The sequence below is a fragment of the Podarcis tiliguerta genome (genome assembly GCF_965153285.1).
Source record: "Podarcis tiliguerta genome assembly, chromosome: 9".
NCBI lineage: Eukaryota > Metazoa > Chordata > Lepidosauria > Squamata > Lacertidae > Podarcis > Podarcis tiliguerta.
The window spans coordinates 615,993-628,476 of record NC_139542.1 but is presented as its reverse complement, the minus strand read 5'-3'; the positions used below and the strand labels follow the sequence as shown (position 1 = coordinate 628,476).

The 12,484-nt window shown below is 50.9% G+C and overlaps 1 protein-coding gene across 7 annotated transcripts in view; it reads right to left on the bottom strand.

The window, feature by feature from the left end:
* The window catches only part of DCTN1 (dynactin subunit 1), a 67,902-nt gene that overhangs the window by 35,233 nt on the left and 20,185 nt on the right, over nt 1-12,484 (bottom strand). For 5 of the 7 annotated variants that reach the window (XM_083398187.1, XM_083398188.1, XM_083398189.1 and 2 more), the window contains exons 2-4: nt 11,249-11,497; nt 8,025-8,103; nt 6,157-6,188 (exon numbers count right to left, since the gene is read on the bottom strand). In XM_083398187.1, the coding sequence (XP_083254313.1) occupies nt 6,157-6,188; nt 8,025-8,103; nt 11,249-11,476 (339 nt within the window). In that variant the 5' untranslated portion in view covers nt 11,477-11,497. Of the gene's footprint in view, nt 1-2,194; nt 2,216-6,156; nt 6,189-8,024; nt 8,104-11,248; nt 11,498-12,484 lie in introns of all 7 variants that reach the window. The other 2 variants (XM_083398183.1, XM_083398184.1) reach the window with 1 other exon arrangement.

Below are 12,484 nucleotides of genomic sequence, written 5' to 3'. Positions count from 1 at the left end.
CAAGGACAGCCCACCTCTACTGAGAAGCCAAAAGGTAGGACTTCTCCCTCCGGGGTGCAACGCTCAGAGCGCCTGCGGGCCAAGGCACAGGGGACGGGTCATTCCGTGATCAGATCTCGTTCACAAACTGATAGTAGCAGGAGTAGCTTAAAGCAGTCATGGGGATTCAGGTATCGACCGCAACAGCCACTTGGGCCGGGGGCAGAGGGTGTTGACCCTCCCCTCCCCCCCTTTCATTTTCCAGATCTGACCCCCCACCACAGAAGCTGCCATTAGACTAATCATAGGAAGAATAAGCATGAAAAGCGGCAGCTTTGGGCTTCCTTGTTCTGATGTGTGCTTTTGCTGCACTTTCCTTGATTCTGCCTTGGGAAAAGCTGGTGCTTGAAGGCCCAAGACCAGGGGCTGCTGCACAAAGCCCCTCCCCATGTACCAGGAGGAGTGGGGTGGTCGTTGTCCTTCTCTCCCAAAGGGGGGACGGGCCCTTCCTTGCTGCTACGAGTAGAGAGAGTGAGAGGCAGGGTAAGTCAGCTCTGTGCTCTTCTCAAAGGCACAGGGCTGCTAGTTCTTGGCCAGGCCTGCTCACCCAGGATGCCAGCAGTGTGTCTTTGAGTTCAAGCTCTTCTGTGTCCTGCCAGAAACTAATAGGAGGGCAAGATGGAAAGGAAGCAATCAGCAGCAGCTGTGCTAGCATGAGAACCCCCAGCCAGGCTCACCCGGGCAAAAAGCAGCTGGCAGCACCCTTTCGAAGCCCACCAAGTTTGTGACTTGGAGGTGAAGCTGGCGGGGGGCAAGGGAGCCCGGGAACAGCCTAGCTCAGGGGCCAGCTGCCCAGCACCCAAGTCTTGGCTGATGTTATACTGACGCTTCTTGCTGATTTTGTTCTTGTACGTTGTATACCGCCTCAATATATTCTGATGAAAGTGTGGCTTATAAATATGTGAATTATGTAAAGCAGCGGCTCACAATTTGCTAATTACTGAGGACCCCCTATTCTTCAAAAGCCAAGCCATGGGCTCCCTATTTTGGAAAATGTTGATAACTCTGCAAAGCAATTTTTTTGAACAAAATGTGGGGTAGCCCCTAATAAGCAAAGGATTTCAGGTATACTAAAAAACAGATTAGGACTGCATGATATCTGGTTTTCAACACTGTGATCTACCAGTGGCTAAACATTGTGATATTCCAATATATCATAATGTCTGAATTTGGAGGTCAGGCGTGGGGGTGAGGGAAGGAGCCGTCACAGAAATCAGGCAGGTGGGGGGAGAGGAAGCGGAGTCAGCCCCATCACATGGGGGGCACATTAAGTCACCATTCGCAGAGCAGCCAGCAGTGGCAGCAGGTAAAGTGGAAGATGCACACCCCCTGTGACTGCTGTTGCTGCTTTTCTGCTGAGAACAGCTGCTCCGCCTCAGTGCCAGGGGAAAGCAGAGCCACGGTGCCTTGAAGTGAGGGCAATCAGACGCCCTGGTCTCCCTCAGCGTGAGGCAAGGCAGCTCAGACCAGCAGCGTTATCAGCCGAGATCATCGTGCAATGTCAGCGGTGCCTTGAAACCAGCTGCCCTGCTCTCCCTTGAGTGAGGAGCAATATACAGTGGTACCTCGGGTTAAGTACTTAATTCGTTCCGGAGGTCCGTACTTAACCTGAAACTGTTCTTAACCTGAAGCACCACTTTCGCTAATGGGGCCTCCTGCTGCTGCCGCGCTGCCGGGGCACGATTTCTGTTCTCATCCTGAAGCAAAGTTCTTAACCTGAAGCACTATTTCTGGGTTAGTGGAGTCTGTAACCTGAAGCGTATGTAACCTGAAGCATATGTAACCCGAGGTATCACTGTATTGCTGGGTATTGCCGGGTCAAAATCGTTATCGCAGTGTGATTTCAGAACCAATTTTGGCCAATGTATTGAAAAACCATACAGCGCTAAAACAGACCATTAAATTTGTGGTATTACCATGCAAAAATGACCCTTAAAAGAGCTGGTGGGGGGAGGCAAGGGATAGAGCCACGGACCCCTAATTGGGAGCCGCTGATGCAAAGCACTCAAAGCCAACTCATCAGGAGCCAGCCAAGGGAGCAGACATGCAAGGAGGGCACATGCACTTGTGCGCAACAGAGGGGGGGCACAGCAGCCCCTGCCGAAACGGTTTCATGCGCGGGTGGGACTCTGTCAAGAGAAAAAAGAGGCACCACCTTTTTAGGTTTCACTCCACGCTGCATGGAAAGAGGATAAAAGATTAGATGTTAGCAAGATACAGGCTGTTATGCACCAAAGGCAAGTGGGGACCAGACAGCAGCCTGGTTGCTGCCATAGTGGGGGAAACCTCGCTCAGGGCAAGCTTCTGGGTTAGGCTCGGTTCCCCAGCACACCCAACCCTCCTCCTCCTCCTCCTCCTCCTCACAGCCTTTTTGCCTTCAAGAGTTCGACCAAGACAGAAAAGCAAGCTTGAGAAACGAGGACGGGGCTGGCCTTCTCCTCCTCGCACCCAGGTCCCGGGACACCTTGGGCTCCGGATGGAAGGTGGTTCACACAGCAATAGCAGAGGTGGGAGGGAAACTATATAATGCCACAACTCAGTCGTAATGCTGATGCCTGGAAGCAGGACTTAAGGTTTCTATCCTGCCTTTCCATTAAAAGTAGGAAGGCAATAGGTGAAAAGTCTCAACAGCAGACCAAACACAGGACAGTCCGAACCACGTTGACTTTGAAGTAAGCAATATGGAATTCACCGAGGAAAGACTGATGAGCTTGCAAGCCCATTGAGGATTGCAGCCAGTTTGCTTCATGGAACAATTCTTGTACGGAAGGGCCCCACCTCAAAAGGAGAACAGGGTTCTCCTCGCAGTCGGTTCCACTGGTGTCAGTGTGGAAACCCCGGAGAAAATGGTTGGGACACCCTGAACGACTGCTGAGCAAAAGACCATTCCCTTCGAAGAAAGAAACCAATTTCAAAATGGCCTCTTCTTCAGCCATGATTATCTACAAACAGAGAACTATTTGCAAGTCACTGAGATGAAGATGATACCGCAATGCAATACAAGCAGATAATGTAGCCTGCATAACCCTCGAAGGAGATACTCTCGCCCATTAGACAGCCAAGGACTCTTTTGCAACAGCAGCTCCCAGGATCTCCTGGCTCTGCTGACATCTAGTGGAGCAACAAACCACTCCTGCCCACAGCTCCAAATTCAGCTTGGAACAAGGGATGCAGGCAGACGCCCTTCTGGAAAGGACAGAGGAAAGTGGCCCCGAGATTCAAGTTCCTCCTTCTTCTTAGAAAGAAGCCATAGGCACAGCCTTAGACTCAGGACTGGAAAGCAAAAAGAAGTCAAGGGAGGAGGCGACTCTCCAAAACAGCAGAAGGTGGGCAAGTTTAATGGAAATGAGGGTGGAGATGAAGGCAGTGAGGCCACAGCTGGGTGGGTGGAAGCCTGAGGTATGACCTGTTCCCTAACGAAGTTTTGAACTGACATTATTAAGATTACTGGCAGCTGATGTTATTACAGTGCCCGTACCCTTCTATAAAGTTTGGGGCTTGTGGCTAAGAAAATGTCATTGAAGGGGACAGGATGAACTCCAGGACAGGGCCATGGTCCCCAGCTTGAGTCCCTGGGAGCATCTCCTGGTATAACTGGGAAAGAGTCTTCCACGCTGGGAGATCCTGGAGAGAGTAAGTCTCGTCTTCCTCACCTTTTCTCCAAACTAAAACATGGTGGACGGATTTCATCAGGGGCACAACCTGACCAGAGTGGTGAGCAATGTTGGGGGCAGAGTTCTGGGTGGAGCTGAGGTGGCCAAGCTGTGCTGGCAGAGGGCCAGTGAGGCAAAGGTTGCAGAAGCCAGGGGGAGAGGCGGCACCAGAGTTTTCAGTGAGCGAGAGGAGGGGTTGCATTTGATGATGGACTGAATAGGCAGAATAAATGAGAAAGAAATTAAGAAATGAAGCCAGTTGCAGGTGAGATGGCAGCACTGTGAACGACAATGGAGAGGGAACAGAGAGAGAGAAATGAGAAATCCAGGACGTTAATCACATTTATTTAACTATAGAAGCCCACAAGATTTTCGGTTGCATGTGAAGTTAGGGAGGGGGCAGTCAACTAAGTTTTACTCAGGGTAGACCCACTGAAAATTAATGAGCATGACTAACTGAGGTCCTTTAATTTCAGAGGGTGTACTCCAAGTAAAGCTTAACTGAATATCACCAAGCAACTAAGCTGCTTGGATGTTAGGTTGGTTAACACAAGCTATTTTTGTGACTGCGGTGGGTAGGTTAATGTTGGAGGGCACATTAACAGAATTCCATAATGTTTTTTATTTGAAAAGACTGATGAGCCTCAACTGGGCATCTTAGGCCAGCCATCCAGGGGCAAATCCCGGCAGGCCATCTTCAGAATCGGAAAGGTTGGGACTGGGATGAGCACCCGACTCCCCAACCCTTCCATCTCTTCCCACCCAATGTTTTAATAACTCGGAAACCAGGAAAGTGGGCGCTGGAGGAAGAGCAGCCTCTGTTGTTGCTGCTGCTGCTGCCCAGCTGGTGCCGTGTGAGAGGCGCCTGCAAAGCCCACGACCGCGAACCATCCGCTTCACGCTTCACGCTGCCGGCATCTGTTGGGGCAGGTGGTGCCTCTGGAAGCACTTTGTTCACGGGGCACAGCGGCCCCCCTTGCAAGGCCAGCAACAGGAAAAGCCACTCGTGCCCTTGCTCTAAAGAGCTGCCCAGAGGGTCTGGGGCAACCCAGAAAGGGTGGGGTCCAAATAATAAAATTACTATTATTCTTTATTTAAGAGAACCAGGGGGTTTGGAGGGCAGCAGAGCCAATTCATGAGACACCCACCCACCCACCTGCCTCCCTCCTGAGTCAGTCACTGCCCCCCCCCTCTGGCAGAGCTGCTCCTTCGGCATAACTCTGACCTTGCCCCTCTGCCTTCATCCTCCTGCCTTGTTCCTGGGGCTCAGCAAGGTGTGTGGGGGGGGGGGTAATCTTCCCACTGAACCGCCACATAACTTAGAAACTGAATGGGAGGGCTTGCAAAACTGAGGGTGAGGCAAATGTTTGGCAACAGACACCCTTCTGCCCCACATGAAGGGGACCCCAAGGAAAGGCACCAGCAGCCAGAGGGCTGCAGCTAACTGCCTGTGTCCTCTCCATCGGCCTAGAGGAGAGGCAAGCAAAGGGGCTGGACTTGGGAACTTCTGATCTCCACAGAGCGCAGGATCCTGAGTCAGCACTAGTTCACACCCCCACAGCTCTTGGGTCCGTCTCTCTGACTGCAGGCTGCTGTGCTCCACTGTGGCCATGAGAGCATCCTGGAGGAAAAGGAACCAGCTGCAAGTGCCATGTGCTCCCTGACGCATCGCTCGGAACCAGCAACTCAGCAAGCAGCTTGAACCAGCCTCGGACGGAGTCACTTGATCAGCCAACGTGGCAGCTGAGAGGGGCGCAAGGTTCCGTGTTTAAGCCGGGACAACACCCCCACTCCCTGATCACGCAAGCCAGCTCATCCCTGGGGCCTGGGCCAAGGCGTGATACTAGAGGGTGCAGCCTGGAACATCTTCCCTGCCCTGGCCTGCAAAGTGCAGGAGCAGCTCCAAGTCCAGGGGTCAGAATTAAGAAGCACGCCTAGGCCTTTTGTGACCCAGAGTGTCAGGAAGCCAGGAAGCCCGGTGGCTGTGAGAGACCCCTCGAGTCAGGGCACGTGGAACAAATAAGCAAACCTCTGGACACGCAGCGTCACAAGCTTTGGCGCCCCTGGCCGACAGAGCTGGCTTGCTCCAGCAGACACCCATTTCAGTCGACGGTTGCAGGACTTTGCGCTCCCATCCCCTTCTTTTTCGTTCATAAAGCAATTGCTGCCTTTGCAACGGGTGTGATGTGTGCTCTGAGTCTCCCATCCCAGCCCTGCCCTTGCGCACATTGAGAGCTAAGCCACAAAACATTCAAGCAGAGCATACGTCTGTCATGACCCAGGGGAGAATCCTGACCTGGAGGGGGATGGACCAGGCGGCCCTCAAGATCCATTCCAACAACAGTTCTATAATTCTATGAAGTCTCAAGCGTCTGGGTCGAAATTCTCCCCGCCCCCCCTTCAAACCAAAAGTTAGACGTGGATGGAATGAACTGTTCGCCCGTCCCAAGAACAAAGTACTCACCAGCTTGCTGGCTTTGGGACCTTCCGAAGAATCTGGAGGAGACGAGAAAAGGAAAAGAAGCAAAGCACTCAGAAGAGACTTTGGGAAATGGATTACTCTCCCCGCACCTGTCAAGGCATCAGCAGCAAGTTCCTAAGGGAGGATCTGGATTCCTGAATTTCACCAGGAAGGCAGCTCCCATTTTATACCCTTCAGCTCATTTGTGAGGCAGAGGGGGAAACTCAGGTTCCAAGCACGTGCAAACCAGGCTCCACTGAGGCAACAAAGTTTATTATTATTATTATTATTATTATTATTATTATTATTATTATTATTATTAAAGGTAAAGGGACCCTGACCATTAGGTCCAGTCGTGACCGACTCTGGGGTTGCGGCGCTCATCTCGCTTTATTGGCTGAGGGAGCCGGCATACAGCTTCCGGGTCATGTGGCCAGCAGGACTAAGCCGCTTCTGGTGAACCAGAGCAGCGCACGGAAACGCCGTTTACCTTCCTGCCGGAGCCGTACCTATTTATCTACCTGCACTTTTGACGTGCTTTTGAACTGCTAGGTTGGCAGGAGCAGGGACTGAGCAATGGGAGCTCACCCCGTTGTGGGGATTCGAACTGCCGACCTTCTGATCGGCAAGTCCTAGGCTCTGTGGCTTAACCCACAGCGCCACCCACCTCCCTAATAATAATAATAGCTGCTATTAAACTTCGTGAACCCCACAATAACTAATAAAGCACACCCAGTATCCTTCACACGGTTTGTGATGTCCTCTCTCTGCACAGCAATGAACCTGGCAAGTCCCCTTTCATTCCTCATACCGTCCTGTACTTAATGCGTATCGGTCATTTGCCGCTTGTCTTTACTGGATGTGTTCTGTGATACCGGTTGCCTTATTGCGAATGTTAAAAGCTACTTTGGAGATGATATGATGCTTTAATGGCGAACTCAGATGGCCCTCGCCAATCATTTTGAAGGCGAAACAGGGCCACCCACAAAGAAAACAAAAGGTTTTAGCCTACTAGGAGGAACCCCCAGATACAGATCAAGTACCCCAAAGAAGCAAAACAGAATGCTTAAAAAAGAAGCAGGCTGCTTACTGCAGATGCACGCAGTCAAACCGCCTCACTGTTGGGGATGTTAATGGTACTCTGGACTTGTGGAGAAGGGACACAGAGTTGGAGTGCAGGGTTTCTAGCAAATCAGCCGGCCAGCCCTGGCATGCCCTCCCAGGGAGAGAGGGGTAGAGGGCGCTGCAAATCTCAGACCAATTTACCCAGCATGGGACACACCAGCCCATGTCCCTCCAGGGTTATAGGGAGCTCTGAGCTCTGCTGTAGCCTGAATGCTAAGGAAGCCAGCGGCTCCTGAAAAAGAGAGAGAGAGCTACAGGCAAGCAGAGCCCAGCACGTCCTTTCCATCTGTTTCACGCCTGCACCAAACGTTGCAGCAGCCACCAGTTTCCATGGAAACCCTCTGGCAAAAAGCCATGCTGCTCAGAGTTCCAGGGAGAAAACATTACGGCCAAGTCCAGAAACTTTGACGCTTCTCACCTGCCGGCCTCACTCTGGCATCCCACCCTTATAAGACTAACCCGGCCACTTCCTGCATCCTATGCCCTGGTCCTTAACCCAGGACAATCGTCACCTCCCTTCTCTGCCTGGTGAAGCCGGCTGCTTTCGCTTTCCCCTCTCATCTCCACCTGCCTATCTGGCTTCACTGACCCTATGGGACCCTCTCTCCACACCCTCTTTCAGCTGCCTGCTGTTCAAATTCAGCTGCCAGAGTAAACAAGGTGCTCCAGCAGGAACCTTGCAAAATCCTGCTTGTCCCTACTATATTTACATGAACAGGCTAGTCAAGGATCAGTGAAGTCCCTACCTCTCTTGGGGACCTTCGAAGCGGAAGACTCCGGCGTCTCCGGGGACGTTGTTTCTGCGCCATCGTCAAAAACCTGGATCTGATCAGATTTAACATTTTATATAAATTATTTATTGAAATACTGTTAGGTCACATTTCAGGGTAAGCAGCCTCAGCAAGGCAGCTTACAAGATATTAAATGCAAAGTGACAAACATAAAATCAAATCAAAACGCTGGTTTTAAAACATGGATTGGAAGCAGATAAAATCATATCATTACAGCTCAGGTTAAAATAATTGTAACAGCAGCATCATAAATCCATTAAAAAAGGAAGTTGAATTGGATGGTTTGTCAAAAACCAGAACTGACAGGACCTCTCACACTTCAGGAAGTGAAGAGTTTTATTGATTTTTATTTGAAGATTTATTTGAAGTCTTTAAGAGTAAATAACCTCAAGGTGGCGCCTAATATAAAAACACTAATAATACACACAGATATATTAGCACAGCTCAAACAAGCAAATAGCTGAGCATTACATAAATACCACCGGTACTAAGAGCATCAAAGCCCAGAAAGTAAACCCCTTTGAAACAAAGCCATCAAGAAACACTGGTTTTTGAGATCTTTCTGAAAAGCCTGCAGTGCTGCTGCCACAAGGTTCTGGTCCCCAAGATGTGTGGGTTCAAATCTAGTTATGGACTTGGTAAGTGGCCCCTGGAGCCCGGTTGCTGCTTTCTAAAACAAAACCAATATGCCTGGGTTTTATAGACATGCTCTTGGTCAGAAGATCTAAGTTCAGTTGGGGTTCTTCATCTAAAACACACACACCCTTTAGCACCCCAGAACTGCCTGTGGGAAAAGGCTTGAGAATGAAATAGCCACCATGCCTGATGCAATAGCGCAGCTCCCCCATCTCCCGGGGGGCCCTGTCTACTGGCACAGAGAGGAAACACCTCCCAATTTACACCCATTGCTTCCCCCTTCCTGGGCTGCTGAAAGATTTTGACAGTCTTCCATGCCCAGTGGTTCCCTGCCTTGCATGTACATCAAGCACACATGACCTGTAGCCCTGTTGAAGGAAGCTTTTAATGTTTGATGTATTACTGTATTTTAATATTTGGTTGGAAGCCGCCCAGAGTGTTAGGGGAAGTAATAAATGATGATGATGATGATGATGATGATGATGATGATGATGACGACTGGCGGATTCTCTTCCCTCGGTCAACACCAGCACCACTCCAGAATTTTACAGGTATAAGAATGGGAATTATTCCTTCTGAAATTTGTCCTCTACTGAGCCCTGAATCTTATAAGTAAGTTTAGGATTTCCCTTTAAGACTATCTGGTATACTCTTTAGGGAGCAAACTCTTGTGGTTGGTTTTCCCTTTCTACTGCTACATATCTGACCTTCCATTATCCCTAGTCTTAATAGTTTGTAACTCTGGGTTTGGCTCTATAATTTGGGCATCGCAAAGATTCTCCCTTTGTGTGCCAGGCAGCTTTTTTCCTGTGCTGGCAACACCCTTTGAGCAAGGGGAGTGGAAGGGGAAAAACTCCCTCCATGATTACGGGGGAGTGAGTTGGCTATTTCCCCAAGCTGAATATTGACCGACCGCTCTTGGGAGACCCACTCATTCAGGAGCAAAGGGGCAGGGAGAGGTAGAGGCAGCAATGAGGAAGGGGAAGGCTTTCAGGCTGGCCCCTCCCTTGGCTCAACCTGCCAGGGCTGACCCCCCTCCTGCAAGTGCAGAAAGGGTCGTCCTTATCCAAGGACTGAAGACCTTGGGTAAGTCATGTAGTTCAGCCCTGCACATTGGGGTAACTCCCTCCCCCCATCTCTTGCCAAAACACACAGAGCAGGGGACACCGCAAAGGCCTGGCCAGCTGCCCCAGCCTTCCTGTTCACCCTCACTGGTTAATTCGTGCCCAAGAGCATGTGCAGATTATGTCACACGAGACAGCTTCCAAATAGATACCCAGCATGTGGTTCACCCTGCGGAACCTGTTAACTTGACCACTAACTGGGGCACGGAGAATTGCGAAGGAGAGAGCAGCCCAACCCGGCCAGAGCCACATCTTTCTGCCTATTCGCTTCCCATCACCAGGAAGAAGCTGGACCTGAAGCAGCAGCAACCAGCTCCGGCTGCCAACAAGATTGCCATAGCAACAGATCTGTCAAGCAGCACCAGGAAATTCAGGGAGGAAATGAGAGAGAGGAAGCCCAGCAGCCAGGCCTCCTCCAGAAGGAAGGCCCAACGTTCAGCTGGAGGTTTGGGCACAACTAAGGGCAGGAGAGCAGGAGCCTCAAGGAGACCAGCACAACAGCACAACACACACCAAAATGGGGGGATTGGGCCCCACATCACTTGCCCTCTGGGTTTCCCAGCTCAAGCATGAAACTGTCTTGGGCTATCAGGACTGAAGTCAACCAGGACCAGACGGCACTGGGACAGAATCCTTAACACATACGCCAAGGCCAGGAGAATAGAGGAGTTAGGTTACCTCAAGCTCCCTAACTACAAAGCCCCCCACCACCCCCCTATCTGACCTGTGGGGGCATCCGGACTTTGCAGTGAGTGCCATGGGGATGCCCCACTCTGCTCACTTCCTCATGAGGAAGGAAGGGTGTGCATGACAGAGCCAGCAGAATTAATCTGAGCTTGAAAAGCACATGACATTAAAATAGCAGGGAACCACCCTTAGTGTGGTTAAGAGCGGTAGTCTCGTAATCTGGGGAACCGGGTTCGTGTCTCCGCTCCTCCACATGCAGCTGCTGGGTGACCTTGGGCTAGTCACACTTCTCTGAAGTCTCTCAGCCTCACTCATCTCACAGAGTGTTTGTTGTGGGGGAGGAAGGGAAAGGAGAATGTTAGCCGCTTTGAGACTCCTTCGGGTAGTGATAAAGCGGGATATCAAATCCAAACTCCTCTTCTTCTTCTTCTTCTTAGTGCCTCAGGACCAAGGGGGCAGTGAGTGGGGTGGGAAGGGGTGGGCCTCGGAGGCTTGTGGGCACCAAGGGAAGACCTGAAGGGCACCAAGTTGGTGCCTCCTATTTTAGGAGACTCACGAGGGCACCAGAAAGGGTAAAACCGCAGCTGATGCTTGGAAACGGCTGGTGCACCTTACAGGGGAGAGAGAGACACTCTCCCTATCAAACATGTTGAGCAGAACTTCTTTCCTGACCGACACAAGCACTGACTGATATCGGTAACACCCAGCCTTGCCGCTCAGGAGGAAGCTTACCTGCGATTGTCGCACAAAGATGCCGTGGTTCTCCTCGCAGGTGAAGTACTTTCTGCCCTGCACCATGCCATCGTTCTTGCCTTTTGCTTCGTCCAGGATGACGCCCACCCACTTCCCGGTGGCAAAGAGCGTGGCGCCCACATAGGCCACCGTCCCACGGTACCCTTTCCCGATGACTTCCACCCGGGAGCCCACTTTGAGGGGCTTGCCGCTCACTTCCACGCTCATCCTGGCGCTGGCGCTCGACGCCTGGGGAAAGAAACAGGGAGAAGCCAAGGGTCAGTTGACAACGGCAACGAGGCTCTTCTAGGCAAAGCTTGACCCAAAGCATTGTTCAGTGCCACAAAGGAGAAATCCTCCTCCTCTCTACACACGCGAAGACAAGGAGGCTAGTCACAGAGTTTCTTCATAGATTTGAAATAAATGTTGAAGAGGGCAAAGGGCTGCTTAGTGGATTCTCTTACAGTAGGACAAGAAACAAGGGAGATGAGCAGCTGGAAAACAGATCCAGGCAAATATGGGATGTGCTGCAAAGGGGAGCTGCACAATCTGGCTCCTTGCTGGCTTTCAAGAGAAGACTGCACAGGACTATGACGCACAGGCGTGGACCCTCTTTCCCCCCATATTTTTTCTTTAAAAGCCTCAAGTAGAAGGGGGCCTGCCACATGAGTCTGCTGAATGCTTTTGGTTCTATGGAAGCTCACTGAATGGAGGCCCAAAAGAAACCCAGAGGAGTTAAATGGAGGCAATTGCAAGAATCTTTTCCAAGCCCCTTCAAATCGCTTCCAACTTCTGCCAGAGCAAAATGAAGATGAGAAGCGGCCTCTCAGAAATGCATGGTCCTTTCGCTAAAAATGCACAAAGTGGCAGCGTGTGGCCCAGTCCCTCTCTCTTTGGGAACCAGAGCATTCCAAGAACTGCTGCAAGCCACCCTCTCTCTGGGCTGGAGCGCTTACATATTTCAGAAAATTTATACACCGCTTGATGGGAGAAAACCTCAAAGCAGCTTACAAAAAAGAGAAAACAATGAAATCATGAATATAGTAATTTAATATAGTAATTTAAAATCTACAATATAAGGCTTGACTAAACAAAAATGTTTTCAGCAGGTGCGGCACCGCCCCACGGAACAGACTAACAGCACACAGCCAGGAATCCCACGGCTTGACACCTGGGCGCAGCTCTTGTAGCAGCCTCACTCCCTTCCCAGTCCACTCCCCTTGTATATTACAGTGG